We start from the raw sequence: 18,721 nt of genomic DNA, 5'->3' as shown, positions 1-18,721 counted from the left end.
TTTACATAATTTTATTTCCTATTTATGATTACTCATTGGATTTATTTTTCTTCTTTTCCTGATGTAATTTGCACTTCTAGCACAATTAAAAAAATAGTTATGACAGTGAGGGTATTTTAAAAATTTATTTAATTTAAAATTTTTATAATTAATTTTTATAATCAATTTAATAATATAATACATGACAACAATATTATGTTTATAACATAATATATAATTTAATCATTTATAATATAATATTTATAAATAATAATTAGATCATATTATTTAAATAGTTTTAATTTAATTATTTAAATTTAGTTTATTTAAAACTTTTCATGACCCCTGAACCTATTGGAAAGATCTGTACTTTAATCTTATTACACAAAATGTTGGCTCTTGGTTTTAAATACATATTATTTATCACATTAAGTAAAAAAGGCCACTTTATTCCTATATTTTTACCCAAAATATTTTTTAGGGTTTTGCTGTATTTATTGATGTAATCTTTTAAAAGCATTTTATTATTAATAAAGTCTATTGTGTTTTATTAATTAATTCTATCAGTTCTGATAAAATTAACCAAACTTGACATTCCTATATAATTCTAATTTGATTACAGTACACACTTTTTTGAATGTGCTGTAGGTAAATAATATTTTTAATTAATTAAGGACAAAAGTTGCTGTTTTCACAATGTTGTCTTTCTATGGTTTAAACATTAAAATTATATTCGAATCAAAGAAAGAATTTGGTAAGATCTCTACTATTCTTATTTTTGAACAAGTTAACATAATATTGAAATTAATTATTTTTTTAATATCTGAATTTATTTGTAACTATAATTGCTCCTGTGTCTATTTCCTTGGGGGCTCATTTATGGCTTGGGTACTTAATTTCTCTCTTTTTATTTATATGGGGATTCGCTACTTAGGGAGATAGTCATCGATTTCATGTAATAGGCTGCAATAGAATTGAAAGAAATAATTTCTAAAGTTTTAAAATTTCTTATTCATTTGTTTTGAATTCTTCATTTCTAATCATGGATATTTACACTTCAGTTTTAACTTTTTTGGGGGGTAAAAATCAGACCAGATAATGGGATATATTAATTTTTAAGCTAGTACTTCTGTTATGCAATTTTTAAAAAATGATAATTTCTTCTTTGATATTAACAATTTCTATTAGTGCCATTTTATTGCTTTCTGTGTTTTTTCATTAAATTATATATCCATTTTATTGATCTGTTCTTTCTCTTTTGTTGAACAAAGAGTTTAGTATTTCCTAATGATTTCTTTGGCTGCATTCCCCAAATTTTGGTGTGTAGTCTTAGTTTGAATTCATTGTTTCTTTTACCTTTTTTTTTTAATTGGCAAACTCTTTTTAACTGAAAAACAACATCACATTTTAAGACAGTATTAATAGATTTTTAAAATAAATGATTATAGGATATTAAGTCAGGCATAAAAAGTCTCACTTTGATCAGTAAATATCTTTGAATTGCTACAACATAGTTCCTGCTGTTTGGCACTGAAATATCATTGCAATTTCTATAAATCTATCACATATGATTCCTAAATTTTCCAACTGAATGACACCTTAGCAGGGAATTATGCACAACGAAGTGGTAATGTTATTTTATTTTTAAATTTTATTATTTTTTAAATTATACAAATATTTTATTTGTTTTCCAATTATATACAAAATAGTAGTTTCTTCCAATTATTTTTTGCAAGGTTTTGGATTTTACAATTTTCCTCCTTCCCTTCCCCCCTACCCAACAGAAGGCAATCTGATATAATCTTTACATTAGTTTCCATGATATGCATAGAACAAAATTGAATGTGTTGAGAGAAAAAACATGCCTAAGGAAGAAGGAAAATATTAGAGATAGTCAAATTATTATAAGACAACTTTTTCCAAATTGAAGATAATAACCTTCGGTAATCATTTAAACTCTATAGTTCCTTCCTGGATATAGATAATATTCTCTAACACAGATTCCCTAAAATTGTCCCTGATCACTGCACTGATGGAGTGAGCATGTCCACCAAGGTTGATCAACATCCCATGTTGTTAAGGTGTACAATATTCTTCTGGTTCTCTTCATTTCTTCAGCATTAATTCATGCAAGTTTTTCCTGGTTTCTCTTAAATCCCATCTTTCCAATTTGTTCAGTCATTCCCCAACTGATGGATTTTCCCTCAATTTCCAATTCTTTGCCATCACAAACACAGTTGCTATGAATATGAATATTTTTGTACATATGGGGTTTTTATCCTTTTTCATAATCTCTTCAGGATACAGACCAGTAATGGTATTGCTGGATCAAAGGGTATGCACATTTTTTATTGCCCTTTGGGCACAATTCCTAATTTCTCTCCAGAGAGATTGGACCATTTCACAGCTCCACCAAAAATTTATTAGTGGATTTGCAAACTCTTTAGTCTGTTACTTAATTTGATTTTTACTTCTTTCTTTATTGGTCCTTTATTGAATATGATTACTGTCATTTTTCATTTGGTAAAGGATGTACTCACTATTTCTGCTATTCTACATTTGCTTGAGAAATTTTCATGATGGTCGATTTTTATAAAGGTGTCATATAAATTCTTAGATTTATTTATACATAGGTATCTCAATACTTATTAACTTCAGAACTTGTCAAAGCCAATACTCATCACATTTTGACAAGAAAAAACGTTTTAGCACTCACCCCTTGCTCAGGACTCCTGCCACTTAATACTTACATGAGTTACAAGGCTACCCCACAAGAGAAACTGCTTCATCATGTGTCATTTGGCCACCCCACAAGAAAAACTGCTTCATCATGTGTCATTTGATCACCACTACTCAGCACCCTTCTCTCAGAATTAAACAAGCAGTCAACCCATTGGTCTCAAGGTAGTTCATGCAAGTGCAGAACCCCAGACTAAGCCCACTTGCTTATTTTTTGGGACTAGATTGGTTCAGAGTGAATAGTAACTGCTTCTGTTTTTGCCAGAAACCCTGAGGGACTCCTCTCAGATGTTTTTTTTAAATTATGAAAGAGAAATTATTCTTTGCTTCCTTTCTTATTTACCTGCCTTAATCACTAAGCACCTACAAGATACTGCTCTCCTAGTTAAAGTTTTTTGACTATAAAAAGGCCAGTCTTTATTTCATTTTTTAACTTACCCTTCCTGTCATTCCTCACACTATTCTGAGTTTTCTCCTGTTTTGTCTGCCTTAGATGAAAGTGTGGTTCAAATACCTGCTCCTTCAGTCCTACTTATATAATCTTGTTGAACATCTTAATAATCTAAGATAACATATGCCATATCCTTATTCCTCCACTATTCTCCAAATGTATCCATTTTTCCTTACCTCTTCTTTCTTCTCTTAAGTTAATCAAAACATAATAAACTATTTCCAGACCACCTAGTTTTATTTAAATCTTTTCATGACCCCTATTACCATTAGGTTTCTTTTTTCCCCCTTTTTTTCCCCCACAAGGCAATGGGGTTAAGTGCCTTGCCCAAGGCCACAATTATTGTCTGAGGCTGTATGAACTCAGGTACTCCTGACTCCAGGGCTGGTGCTCTATCCACTGTGCCACCTAGCTGACCCTACCATTAGGTTTCTGAGGGACATCCGTTTCTTCTCTCATTATTAGAATGTGAACACTTTCTCTTTGTATTTTGTAAATAATTTGTAAATAATTCTAAGAGTTTCTATAGTAGTTTAGTTCTCATTTTTGATAGTCTAAGTTGTTGTTTCAGTATTAATTCCTTCATCTGGAGATTTTTCCTTGCTTTCTTTCAGACCATGGTATTTCCTGTTTTAATAGTTCAATTCTGATCACTCATGTCCTCAGTACCTCTACATGGTTTTTAAGATTTCATTCATGAATACTTCTATCCTTACCCTACTTTTTTCACCTTTTTCTTTATTTTTTTAAAGAAAAAGGGACTCTTGAACTGAGGAATGTTGGCTAGGAAATAAACCAATCACAAGGTTATTTTGAGAACAGAATTCTATGACTGGAACTTGTTACACAAATCCCAGTGAATGAAAGCTAAACTGACTTAATCTAGGACTATGTAATTTAGAGTTGGAAAAGTTCTTAGAGATCAATTAGTCCAAATGGATCACTTTAAAAAGAAATGAAAATAACAAAAATCAAAATTGCATTTTAGTATGTTTGGTAAATGAGACTACTAAGAATGCTAGTTAATTTTAATACTATGCTAATCAAGAAGGATCTTTTGAGACAAAATTGTGAAGTCAAATTCCGACTAAAAGAGTTTTAATAATTAATAAATAATAGTTTAACCATGTAACATTGGAATATATATACCAGTACAACTTTTGTCAAAACTTAAGTATACCATACCGCAGGATTGTTGGTAAGGAAATAGAATACATAAATGAGAAAGGAGATAAGTTCTAAAAACTACAAAAAACAAAGTAATCTTATACCTTCACATTTAGGTAATTAAACTGCATAAACATAGTTCAATCATAGCTAAATTTCTTAAAGAAGAATACAGTTGAATAATGGATTTATATGCATCATTAACAAATATTTGTTTTACCTGATCATGACTCTCTGCATATGCAATACACTTTTCAAGATAACGTCTGTTTATGAGGGTATGCACAATGTTTCCCATATTCCAGTCTTCATCTTTAAATTCTTTTAGTATCTAGTTAAATCAAAATAAAAAATATTTTAACTAAAGTGAATGTCTTATGATACATCTTTCTGTACCACTATTATCGTTAACTTCATTTAAGAAAAAAAGTTAAGTATTTAAGTATGGATCAGGCACTATATTTTGAGGAATACAAAAAGAAAAATAAAAGTCTCTGTACTTAAAAGCCATCCTAATATGTACTTAAATATAAATATGAGGTAAATTATACAGAGAACATTTATTTGTGAAGATTTCACTCAGTTCAGCAGATAAGTGAACTGAAACTTGAAGGAAAATATAAATATAAACCAAGAATTATAAGAGTAAAGATAAAGAGTGAGGGTACTGTTGCAAAGAATGTACAGGAGGAGATAGTCTATTTAGAACTCTGATTAATCAGAAGATCTGGAAGTCTGATTTGGCTAGAATGTGGAACAGATGGAGAAAAGGAACATGAGGAAAAATTGAAGATACATTGAGAAGGGTCATAAATACCGGGCTCTTTTTTTATTTTATTCTGGATACAACAGGAAACATCTGAATGCATTTAATTGAGGAAATGATCGCTATGCAATAATGTTCCAATCTATGCCTTAGAAAGATTGCATTTTCTGGTGTGTAAGGACTATTTGGAGTTAGTCAAGAACAGAGAGAGATCAATTTAGAGTGAATTACAATGCCTCATTCAGAGGGTGATGAAGACATGAATAAGGATAGTTACTTAGAGAAAAGGAGAGGAATGATATGAAACAAAATCAAATTGACAAGATTTGACATTTCATTGTAATATGGGGAAGAGAAGAACTGAAGATAATTGTGAATATATGAAAGCAAATGATTGAGAAGATGGTTGTCAACAAAGACAATTATTTGCAGACAGATTTAAAATGAAAGATAAGCTGCCCTTTGGACATGTTGAGCTTGATAGATTTATAAAGAGATCTAACTGGTGGCAGAGAAAAGGAATACAGGAGAGAGAAAAGGACTAGATACATAATTTGTGACTCATTTACAGATAAGATGATTGAATATTAAAGGGTCAATGAAATCACCCAGCTTACTGAGAAGAGAGTCTAGGATTGAGGACATGAAAACAATCATGGTATAGCATAAGAACATAAATGGTGATATACTTACCAAAAGAGTCTACAAGGGAGTTAAGGAGGATGAGAGCTGGTAAAAACATCCTTTTACCTATTAACAGCTCTTTACTATTAACAGATTACAGGTAACTTTGAAGAGAGAAGTTTCAGTTGAGTGTTAGGGAGACAAAGTCATGTTTCAAGGACATAAGAAATGAGGAGGTTAGAAAGTTAAGTCAATGGATGATCTTAAATCATTTCTTTCTAGGGAAAGAAGATAATTCCTTTAGGGGGTTGTAGGGTTAAATGAAGAATTTTTAAGGATTGATGACTACTGATCAAGTTGTATAAAGCAAGGAAGTGACCAATAAAAATGAATTATCAACTATGAAAGAAGAAGTGCATTATTATTGGGTCACCCTCTTAGCAGAGATGATATTGGGGGATATTCAAAAGGGTTAGCCATGAAAAGGAACAGAGACATTCCTTGTTTTGATACTAGACCAAAGGAGGAGAGGATGAAAGGAAGATATTTAAGGGTTGTGAAGGATGTAGAACAGGAACATAAGGGAACTTTTAACCCAAATCCATTGATTTTCTCAGTGAAACAGGAGGCAGCATGATCATCTAAGACAGTTGGCGAGGGTGTAAGAAGGAAAGCATCATAAGGAACTTGAGAAGAGAGAACAGAGTTTGGAATAGTGGCTGGGGGAAGTATGAGAGAGCTGGTTAAGGAAAAATAAAAAGATTGCCTTGTTACAGTGAACAGATAAAAATAAATATATCACTCTGCAGTGAATTCAGTTAAGAGTTGTAAGATTGTTTCTATAGACAAACATCTATTAAAAGCTTAATTTTTGTGAGGTGCTGTGATAAGTGTTAACACAAATATAAGCAAAATGACAGATCCTTTCCTCCAGAAAGTTACATTCTATTGGGGGAGGAAAATATATAAAAGAAAGAAAGAAACTGATAAATGAAGGAGAGGAGCAATAGAAGAAAAAGTGCTGAGTAAAGTCAGTAGAGTAAATGAGATATGGATGGCCATGATGCCTCCTTTAAAATATGTTCTGAGAGGAGTCATTCAGAGAAAGAAGCTATAGGGGTAGAAGGTTATTCCTACCTGTGAATTTGAAGCTTTTGGGATAAAGAGTTTGCTGGGAAATGGAAGACAAAATCTGGAGGAGGAACATTCATTAGTGCCAGAAGATGGAATGAATGAAATGATGGGACTAAGGTTGAATGGCATTGATGAACAATATAATGAGTGTTCTGGAGCATAAAATGTAACTGAATGACATATCAGCATAAATACTATGAAGGAACAATCAAACAATCAATCAATATTTATAAAATATGTAAGTCATTTTACTAAGTGATGGTTATATAGTTAGAACCAAAAGGAGGCAAAAGATAGTCCTTGTCTATCAAAAATGGAAAGGGTGAACTAAACACCAATGAGAAGAAAGATAAAGAGATAATTTAGAGCTATTTTGTTGAACTGTATGCCAATAAACTTGATAACCTGAGTGAAATGGAGAATATTTACAAAACTACAAACTGGTCAGATTGACAGAAGTGGAAATAAAATACTTAAATAACATGATTTCAGAAAAAGGATTTGAATCAAAAAAAGATTAAAAAAAATTGAATCAATAAACTCCCTAAGAAGAAGTCTCCAGGTCCAGATGGATATATAAGTGAATTCTACCCATTTATATATAGATAGTTTTAAAAAATTGGAAAAGAAGGATTCTGCCAAATTTCTTTTCTGACACCATATGGTGTTGATATCTAAACCAGGAAGAAGAAAAAAAGACAAAGAAAATTATAAACCAATATCCCTGTTGAACACTGATACAAAAATCTTAAATAAAATTTGAACAAAGAGATTACAGCAAGTCAAGAGGAGGATAATATATCATGATCGGGTAAGATTTATACCAGGTGGCAGAGATACTTCGATATTAGGAAAACACTCAACATAACTGAACATATCGATAGCACAATCAACAGAAATCCTATGATTATCTCCATAGATGTTGGAAAAATCCTTTGATAAATCACAATGAAACAGGGGAATTTCAAATGTTCCTGTTGGAATGGCCAGAGCTGAACAGAAGGTTTGATATTCAAATACTGGACTCAGGTGAAGCATAGAGAGTGGAGGAGAAGGGGAAAATATGAGGGACTTAATGATGATGAACTACATGTATTCCTACATAGAAAAATGATACTGAAAATATTCATATGAACCTTCTCATTTAATAGAGCAGGTAGAAGGAGCTTTTATCAATGAAGCACAGGAGAGAGCTGAATTTGAAGATATAATATATTGTAAAAATGGAGTCAATGGCTAAAAGGGACATGTAATGGGAGAAAGAAAAAAGAGAGGCGGAATAGGCTAAGATATTGCATATGAGACTTTTTTTAATTATAATGAGCTATTGCAATGATATGGAAGGGGAGAAAGCAAGGGAGAATAAGGGAATCTTTACTCTCATCAGAGGTGACTAAGGAGAGGAACAGCATATATACTCAATGGGGTAAAGACATCTAGAGTAAGAAGGAGAGAAGGAGGACAGGGGGAAGGGAGGGATGTGAGTGATGGAGGAGAGGATGGACCATGGGGGGAGAGTGGTCAGATATAACACATTTTCTTTTTCCACTGCTTGCAAGGGGCTGGGATTGGATGGCCTGTCCAGTACCATAGGGCCGGGTGGATGCTGGGCCTAAGGGGTGGTATGTGGACTTGGGGCCTCTTGACCCCAGGGCCAGATATCTGTCTGCTGAACTAAGCTATCCTACAGCACATTTAAGAAGAGAGACAGAGTGAAACGAGAGAGAAAATATAGTATATGGTAGTGGGGAAGTATGAATGCAGGGAGTTGCAATCAGCAATGACAAGGGTGGAAAAATATGGAAGCAGTTTTTGTGATGGATTTATCATAAAGAATGTAATCCACCCGTGACAGAGCTGGAGGTGTTGGAACACAGACTGTAGCACATTTATTATCATTATTATTATGTTGGAACACAGACTGTAGCACATTTATTATCATTGTTGTTGTTGTTGTTATTATTATTATTATTAATATTATTAATATTACTGGGGGGGGGGGGGGTTGCAGGGCAAATGAAGCTGGGTGGCTTGCCTGGGACCAAACAGCTGGGTCTGAGGCTGGATTTGGACCTGGGTGCTCCTGGCTCCAGGGTCGGTGCTCTGTCCACTGCACCACCTGTCCACCCCTACTAACATTATTATTATTATTATTATTATTATTACCATTTTATTTTATTTTGGGTATTTTTGTTTTTGTTTTTGCAGGGCAATGGAGTTGGGATGGCTTGCCCAGGGTCACACAACTGGGTGATTGTTGGATGTCTGGGGCCAGATTTGGCTTTGGGTGCACCTGGCTCCAGGGCTGGTGCTCTATCCACTGCGCCACCTGGCTGCACCTATCAATATTATTATTATTATTGTTATTATTATTAATTTTAATTTCTTTCTCTATTTTATTGCTCAGGTCTATATTTTTGGGGGTAGGGGGTGTTATGTTTACACTTAAACAACAATATTTTAGTAATGTATAAAAAACATCATTTGCACAAAAATAAGAATAAACAAATAAATAAACACACAAACAAATAAATAAATAAATGAAGGGGAAAAAGAAAAATAATTATAAGGTTATAGGTCATTCCCCAATTGACAAATGATCAAAGGACATGAACAGATAATTTTCAAATGAAGAAATTAAAGCTATATATAATCATATGAAAAAATGCTTCAAATCATTATTAATTAGAGAAATGCAAATTAAAACAACTATGAGGTATCACTACCCACCAATCAGATTGGCTAAGATGAGAAAAAGTAAAAATGGTCAGTGTTGGAGAGGTTGTGGGAGGATTGGGACATTGATGGAGTTGTGAAAGTATCCAACTATTCTGGAGAGCAATATGCAACCATGCCCAAAGAGCAATAAAACTGATTATACCCTTTGACGCAGCAATTCCAAAACTAGGCCTATATCCAGAAGAAATCATTAAAAATGGGGAAAGTATCACATTTCCAAAGTATTCATAGCAATTCTTTTTTTTTAAATTTTATTTATTTAAGGCAACAGACTTAAGTGGCTTGCCCAAGGTCACACAGCCAGGCAATTATTAAGAAGTGAGGCTGTATCTGAAATCAAGTCCTCCAGGCTCCAGGATTAGTGCTCTATCCACTGTGCCACATAGCTGCACCTCATAGCAGTTCTTTTACTAGTGGCAAGTAATTGGAAATTGAGGGGATGCCCACCAATTGGGGAATGGTTAAACAAGTTATGGTATATGAATGTTATGAAATGCTATTGTTCTGACCATAAATGATCAAATTCTAGAGAAGCATGGAATGAATTAAGAGGATCTGATGCTGAGTGAAGAGAGCAGAAACAAAAGAACATTCTACACATTAACAATAACCTTGTGAGTTGATCAACATGGAAGGATGCAGCTTACTCAGCAGTTCAGAGAGCTAGGACTATCCTATTAGACCGACTACTGATGATACTATTCAATCCAAAGAAAGAAAAACAAAACAAAACAAAAAACCTTTCATTTACTTGGTAACACTACATTCACTTTGTAAAAATTTCTCCTATTTCTTTCTTTCCTTTAATCCTAATTCCCTCATGCCAAAACTGACTAATCTGTAAGCATATTTAACACAAATGTGTATGTACAATATTCACCTGACTGCCACTGAGGGCAGGGGATAGTGAAAGAAACTTATTTAACTTAAAAATATACATATGCATATAGATGAATGTTAAAAAATGTTTGTAACACTTATCTGGAAAAAATATCAATTAAAAAAAAGAGTCTTTGTCCTCAAGGATCTCCCAATCTAATGAAGAAGATAACAAGTAAACAAATATATACAAAGCAAGCTATGTACCAGGACAAATAGGAAATAATTAAAAGAGGTAATATATTAAAAAAAGAGAGGCAGGAAAAGATATCTTAGTAAAGAAAATCATAGAAGACAGTAAATAGAGCTGAGGAGAGTGTATATTCATATCTTGGGGAAGAGGCAGAGAAAATACTCAGAGATGAGAGACAGTTTTCAATAATTGGGTCATCCAGAAGACCAGAGTCACGGGATAAAAAAAGTAGAGGGTAGAGAATAAGTGCAAGAAGAATGGAAAGGAAGGAAGGTGACAGATTGTGAAGGGCTTATACAAGTTTTAAGAATGCTAGACAGAATTTTTTATTTGATTGAGGAGGTGAGAGTCTATGGAATGTATTGAGTAGAGGGTATCAAATTTGGACCCGTACTTTTGGAAATCACTTTAGTGATTTGAAGAGGTGAAAGATTTGGAGAGGTGAAAGATTTGGAGAGGCTGATAGCTTTACCAAAAGACTGTTACAATGGATCTGGTATGAGTTTGGGTGAGGGCCTGCACTACAATGATGGCAAAATCAGAAGAGAGAAGGGGGCATATTGAAGAGATGCTGCAATGGTAAAATATATAGGCCTTGACAATAGATTTCATGGGGTTGGATGAGAGGAATAAAGGGTTAGGGAAGAGGTAAGAAGATGGGGCTCACAACAAATGGCCTTACTTTTTTTTTGGAAAATATGAGGCAAGAATCTAAGACTAAAAATGAAAGTTAGCAATGGGAAATAATTTTCACAGGGATTTGTATTAGATAAGAAAAAAAGAAAGTGGGAGTTTGTTCATTATACTTTAAGATTAGTGAGCACCAAAACTCCATTTAACAATGGGGGGAGGGGGTGGAGACCACAGGGTGATATGGAGGCATGAATTCCCAGAAACTCTTCCCCAAATATGCCAAAAGTCACAAAATTATAACTCTAACCAAATTCAAGAGGGGGTATAACCCACAGAAAGACTGAGTGAAGCAATTTCCCACAAGAAAACTTCTTAGATCCATGGGAAAGGTCTATTCTACAAAGACCAGGTTTTGGAAAAAGTTGACTGTGCTGTGCTGTAGCTCCAGCCTTCCAGGAACAACCCACAAGGCACCTGGGTCCCTGACAGAGGGAGTGGTTTCCAGACTTCTTGGCCCAGAGATCACCAAGTTGTCTTGAAGAGTCAGCAGGAGAATCCTGCTGCAACAGGGGAAATAAGTATTTTTGTTTCCTCATTGCTTGTTCTAATTCCTTCAAACTCTTTATCATTTCTTACTGCCAAAGCTAAAATTACAAGTACAGTACTGAACAACAGTATTGATAATGGGCTTTCTTGTTTAACCCCAATCTTATATGAGAAAGCTTCTAGGTTATACTCTATAAAGCTTCTGATGGTTTTAGACCAATTCTACTTTCCCTTTTAAGGAAAATTCCATGTACTCCAATGCTCTCTATTGTTTCTAATAGAAATTAGTGCTTTATTTTATCACAAGCTTTCTCTGCATATATTGAGATAATCATATGATTTGTTACATCTGTTGCTGATAAGGTCTGATATGGTATAAATTTCACTTGGCTATAGTGTATTATCCTTGCAATAGATAACTATAATCACTGCTAATAATTCATTTAAAATTTCTGCATCAATAGTCAATAGGGAAATTGGACTGTAATTTTCTTTCTCTGCTTTAGCTCTTCTTGGTTTTGGTATCAGCACCATATTGAGTACTAGAAGGAATTTGGCAGGATTCCTTTAACAATCTGATCAAATAGGTTAAATAGCATTGGAATTAATCGTTCTTTAAATATTTGATAGATTATACTTATAAATCCATCTGCTTTGGAGATCTTATCCTTAGGGAGTTCACTTTTTCTAAACTGAGTTATTTAAGTATTTTCTTTTCTATTAATTTGGACAATTTATCTTTTGTAAATATTCATCCATTTCACTTAGAATTTCAGATTTATTGGCATACATTTAGGCAAAATAGCTCTGAATTTTCTTCTTTCTTTTTTTTAATTCAAATTAACCAGTTTTATCAATTTTATTATTTTTTCATAAAAACCCAGAGTTTTTATTCACTAGATTAGTTCAATGGTTCTCTTTAATTTCAATTAATATCTTCTTTGATTTTTCTGATTTGTTATTTAATTGGATAATTATAATTTTTAATCCTAGCTTTTTTAGTTGTATGCCCAATTCACCAATCCATTCTTTACTGTATTCACGTAAGCATTTAGATATATAAAATTTCATCTAAGAACTTCTTTGGTTGTATCCCATCAGTTTTGGTATCTTGTCTCATTATGATCATTCTCTTGGTGAAGATTATTGATTTGTAATTTGACTCATTCATTCTTTGGGTTTAATTTCCAATTAAATTTTATCTCTTTCCAAGGTTCTTTATTACAATTAATTTTTATTGCACCATAATTGGAAAATAATCCATTTAAATATTTCTGCCTTTCTTCATTTGAGTGTGAAGTTTTTAGGCACTAATATGTGGTCAGTTTTTATTCAAGTACCATGTATTACTGAGAAAAAAAGGTACATTCTTTTATATCATCATTCAATATTGAACTTTTCTAAAATTCTATTCACCTCCTTAACTTTTTTGTTTACTTTGTGTCTAGAATTATCTAATTCTAATACAAAGTCAAGTACCCCCATTATTGTAGATTTACTGTCTATGTTTCCTGTCACTTAACTTCCTCTCTAAGAAGTTGGATATTGTCTATAATAGCTTTTAGTAGGATTGCAGTTTCCTTTCTTAGCTCTTTTAATTAGATCTATTTTTGCATGAGTTTTGACTGAGATAAGGATTGGTATCTCTGCTTTTTAAAATTTCAGTTGAAGCATAATATATTCTGCTCCAGTCTTTTACCTTTATCCTTTGTGCATCTGCTTCAAATTCGTTTCCCCATAAGCAATGTATTGTAGGATTGTGATTTCAATCCATTCAGCTTTTCACTTTGGTTTTATGGGAAAGTTTATCTCATTCACAATGACAGGATTACTAGCTGTGTATTTCACTACATCCTATTTTCCCTGTCTTTATACTTCTTTCAACATTCACTCTGCCCTACCTCAATCTGTCCTCCCTTCTATCAGTCCTGCCCCCTCTTTCTTCTTTCCCTTTTCCCCTTTTACTTTCCAATAAAATAAGACAAATTTTGCTATCTAAATGATTATGTATGTTATTCCTTGGAATTTTTATTTTGCAATCTCTTTCAGGAGGTGATCAGTAGATTCTTTCTTTTTAAAAAAAAATTTATTATAATTTATTTCCATTTTTTTTTCTGTAAACATACTCCCCCACCATCTCCAGAAAGATGAGACACCTCAAGAATAGTGAAAAAAGATAAAAAGTATACTTCAGTCTGTGTTCAGATTCCAACAACTGTTTCTGAGATGAATTGCCTTCTTTATCGTAAGTCCACCAGAGAAAATGCTTCAATATTTTTCCCACAGTTGCTATTACTAGCTATATTTCCTCCTACTCTATTCCTCCCTACTCTCATTCCATTCTCTTTCTCCTTTCATCCTGTCCCTGTTCAGAGAACTGTGCTGTATCTTGAGTACCCTCTCTTCTATCACCTATTCCCACCCCATCCCTCCTCTCCATTCCTTCTTATCCCATCCCTTTCCTCTGATTTTTCACTAGAGTAAGATAGATTTCTATATACTATTAACTGTGTATATGTGTGTTATTTCCTCTCTGAGCCAATTCTGATGAGACTCATTCCCCTTCACTTTCCCCCATTCTAACACTGGTCAGTTACTATGATTTTACATGTGAGGATCGGACTTCTGTGACCAAAGAGCAGATAAAATGTCCTCACTGTAACCTTTGTTTAATAATTTGACTATAAAATGCCAGAAAGTGAGTTTCTTGACTATTAATCAAATCTCTCCTTAAAATATAGATACAAATCTTAGTAATCATGGTATGTTCAACAATTTCAATAAACAAAAATGACAGCTGATTAGACACTGATCATACTAGAAAAATTTATAGATATTCTTACCTGGATCCATTTATCTGGAATTGCCATGGCTAATCGATAATCAAAACCACCTCCACCCTGTGTAATAGGACAGCACAAAGCCGGCATTCCAGAAACATCCTAAATGAAGTTAAAATAAAAACCACAGATTTTACATACCATGAAACATTTGGACCTAATACTCTACTTAATTAACACTGATTAAAGAAAATGATATTTAATAAATACAATTCAGTTTTTCTGGAAAATATTTCTCAGATTTGACGAATCGCTAGTCTAGAGAACTGAAAATTGATGTGACTATGTTCCTATAGCAAATCGTTGGAATTTCTTTTTCTTTACCACTTTAGACTTTTAAGACAGATAATCAAAATGCTTTCCAAAACAAATTAGAAGTGTAAAGTAATATTATTAAACCAATTCATTTTAAAATGTAAAAACATTTTGTTAAGTGCCTGCTATGTTGAGAAAAGTGTTGCAGTTAGGGATAGCAAAGAAACAAATGTTATAGATTCTGTACTTTAAAGCATGTTTACATCTCCAAGGAACTTATAGTTGTTAAAAGGGTCTCCTTGAATTTATCTCTGAATTGTCCTATTTTCTAGAAACACTGTAGCCAGAGCACGCAAGAGGTCCTAAAGACGTCAAGGACAAAGTCACTTCTCTGTTGCCGGGAGTGGCCAAATTCAATTTATGTCTTTTGGAGTTAAGACAGGTGTCGGTCTGAAGCATATTGAGAAACTCTGCATCTGGGACTCTCATGCATAACCAGAACTTCTTATCTTCATAGTTCCCAAAGGAAAAGACTGTTGCTTTTGCCAACTTAGTTATTCATGATTTCTCTTCCCTTATGGGAGAAAACTATCTTTTCCCTACTGTACTGCTATTTTCCTTTTGCCATACCATTCCCATTTAGTAGGGATTACTATCTCTCTTCCCTTTTTTGTTATAAATGTATAAATATACAAACTTCTGAGGAGATTGTGAACTCTTTGCATTAGGTTCCATATGCATGATCATTTCTCTGGAAATAAACTCTCATATGTTTCATGAAGTTGTGATTTCCTATTGACAAAATCTAATAAGGGAGAAAAACAAAGACACAAATATCCATAATACATAAGAAAGTGAGAGGCATGCAAAAGATATTTCCGAGAAAAGTACAGTGAGAATAATGACCAAAGAAGGGTTATATCAGGTAGAGAATGCTCTGATGAATCAAGAGACATTTTAAAAAATAAATGAGGCTTAAAAGGTAAAGTGCTCAAAGCAAGGGGAAACAAAGAATAAAATCATAGAAATAAGATGAAATGATGGAAACGGAAAGGCAGGGGGTAAAAAAAGAATAACTGGAAAACAGAATGCCTTAAGGAGAATTAAACTTTCCAAAAAAAGAGGTTGGAGATAAATGGTGAAAGGTAATGCTGGTAATCATAATTAATACTTTACTTGACAGATATAAGAAAGTGAAAGATTTTGTGTAAAATAGTGATATAAATATATGAATTAGAAGTATTAAGAGAGTTGGGGGGGGGGGGGGGCTAGGTGGTGCAGTACATAGAACACCAGCCCAGGAGTCAGAGAAACCAGAGTTCAAATCTAATCTCAGATCTTAATACTTAATTAGTTGAGTGACCTTGGGCAAACCACTTAACCTGATTGTCTTGAAATCTGGTAAGTTGAAACTGGCTACATTCCAACATGGGGAAAAATATTCTCATAAATTTTGAGAATTGTAACTCTAACAGAGAGAATATACCTAGCCAGAAATGATGGACATTCATGATCTATCCATGAGACTCCTATCAAATAGGATGTAACTGGCTTTAACCCCACTTGGGAGAAATACTCTAATAATTTTCAATAATTTTAACTCTAATAGATTATACTTTATTAGAAGTGACAGTTACTCAGAATTTTCTATGACTCAGAATGATCTAAAAAAAACTACCTCCTTAAAGGGGGGACAGCAGGAAACAGACGGAAGGAGGAAGGGGATTGAATGGGGTAATTCTCATTACACTAAGAGGTACAAAATACTTATGGTAATAGAGGGGAAGAAGGGAGCAGATGAGAAACACTTGAATCTTCTTATCATCAGACTTGGCTTAAAGTCAACCTACACAAACTCATTTAACTTATAAAACACTTAATCTTTCAAGTATTAAAAGGGGAAAAGGGGAGGGGGGACAGAGAAAGGGAAGGGGAGTGGGGGAAATAAGTCGAAATAACTTAAGGAAGGGAAGGGAAAAGGAAAAAGGGAAAGGGGAAAAAGGGGAGGGGTGATATAGGAGGGCAAACACACTGAAGGGGGTGGTATTCAGAAACTAAATACTGGGGAATATGGATAAATGGGGGGAAAGGGGGAAAATACAAACAGAGGGAAGGTAGCACAGAGGGCAATAAAGAATTAGTAATCATAACTTTGAATGTGAATGGGATGAATTCTCCCTTCAAATGTAAGCAAATAGCAGAGTAAATTAAAAACCAGAATCCTACAATATGCTGCTTAGAAGAAACTCATTTGTGGCAGAGAGATACATATAGAATAAAGGTAAAAGGTTGGAGCAAAATATATTTTGCTTCAGCTGAAGTAAAAAAAAAGCAGGGGTAGCAATCCTTATCTCAGACAAAACAGCAGCAAAAATAGATAGCTTTAAAAGAGATAAGGAAGGAAACTTTATCCTCCTAAAAGGTACCATAGACAATAAAGTTATTTGAATACTGAATATACATGAACCCAGTGGGATAGCATCCAAATTCCGAGAGGAGAAGCTGAAAGAACTATAGAAAGACATAGCCAGCAAAACTCTCCTAGTGGGAGACCTCAACCTCCTGTTCTCAGATCTAGATAAATCAAATCACAAAATAAACATGAAGGAAGGTAAGGAGGTAAATAGATGGTTAGAAAAATCAGACTTATGGAAAAAACTGAATGGGGATAGAAAGGAATATACCTTTTTCTCTACAGTAAATGGAACTTATACAAAAACTGACCATGTACTAGGACATAAAAACCTAATGATCAACTGCAGAAAGGCAAAAATAGTGAATACATCTTTCTCAGATCACAAAGCGATAAAAATCATTATGCAATATTGCGCCAAGGAGATATAGACCCAGAAGAAATTGGAAACTGAATAACCTCATTTTAAGAAATGAGTGGACCAAAAAACAAATTATAGAAAGCATTAACCATTTTATACTAGATAATGAAAATAATGAAACATACCAAAACCTATCGGATTCAGTCAAAGTGACTCTCAAGGGATATATTATAGCTTTAAATGTGTACATGAATAAATTGGAGAAAGAGGAAACCAAGGAACTAAACATGCAACTAAAAAAATTAGAGAAAGAACAAATCAAAAATCCCCAATACCAAAGTAAAATTTCTAAAAATTAAAGGAGAAATTAATAAAATTAAAAGCAAAAAGAACTATTGAATTAATAAATAAAATCAAAAGTTGGTATTATGAAAAACCAATTAAACTGATAAACCTCTGGTCAATTTGATTAAAAAAAAAGAAAGAAGAAAACCAAATTGCTAGTATCATGAATGAAAAAGGAGGAAATTAAAGTAATAAATCAAAATTATTTTGCCCAACTCTATACCAATAAATTTGATAATCTAAGGGAAATGGATGAATGTTTACAAAAATAAGTTGCCCAGGTAAAATGAAGAAGAGATTAAATACCTAAACAACCCTAACTCAGAAAAAGAAATTCAACAAGCCATCATTGAACTCCCTAAGAAAAAATTTCCAGGGCCTGATGGATTCACAAGTGAATTCTACAAAACATTTAAGGAACAATTGGTTCTAATTCTACATAAATTCTTTGGAAAAATAGGGAAGGATGGAACTCTGCCTAACTCTTTCTATGAAACCAATATGGTGCTGTTACCTAAACCAGGAAGAGTTAAAACAGTGAAAGAAAATTTATAGACCTATCTCCCTGATGAATACAGATGCAAAAATCTTAAATTAAATCTAAGCAAAACAATTACAAGTTATCACTAGAATAATACATTATGATCAAGTAGGATT

At 33.3% G+C, this 18,721-nt stretch overlaps 1 protein-coding gene across 3 annotated transcripts in view; it reads right to left on the bottom strand.

The window, feature by feature from the left end:
• The window catches only part of GBE1 (1,4-alpha-glucan branching enzyme 1), a 222,051-nt gene that overhangs the window by 67,946 nt on the left and 135,384 nt on the right, over positions 1-18,721 (bottom strand). For all 3 annotated transcript variants that reach the window (XM_074192294.1, XM_074192297.1, XM_074192295.1), the window contains exons 10-11: positions 14,694-14,792; positions 4,557-4,667 (exon numbers count right to left, since the gene is read on the bottom strand). In XM_074192294.1, the coding sequence (XP_074048395.1) occupies positions 4,557-4,667; positions 14,694-14,792 (210 nt within the window). The remainder of the gene's footprint in view (positions 1-4,556; positions 4,668-14,693; positions 14,793-18,721) is intronic.

This window comes from Macrotis lagotis, chromosome 6 (genome assembly GCF_037893015.1).
Source record: "Macrotis lagotis isolate mMagLag1 chromosome 6, bilby.v1.9.chrom.fasta, whole genome shotgun sequence".
In the NCBI taxonomy this organism is placed as follows: domain Eukaryota; kingdom Metazoa; phylum Chordata; class Mammalia; order Peramelemorphia; family Peramelidae; genus Macrotis; species Macrotis lagotis.
The sequence above is the reverse complement of the archived record's forward strand: the minus strand, read 5'-3'. Positions and strand labels throughout refer to the sequence as shown.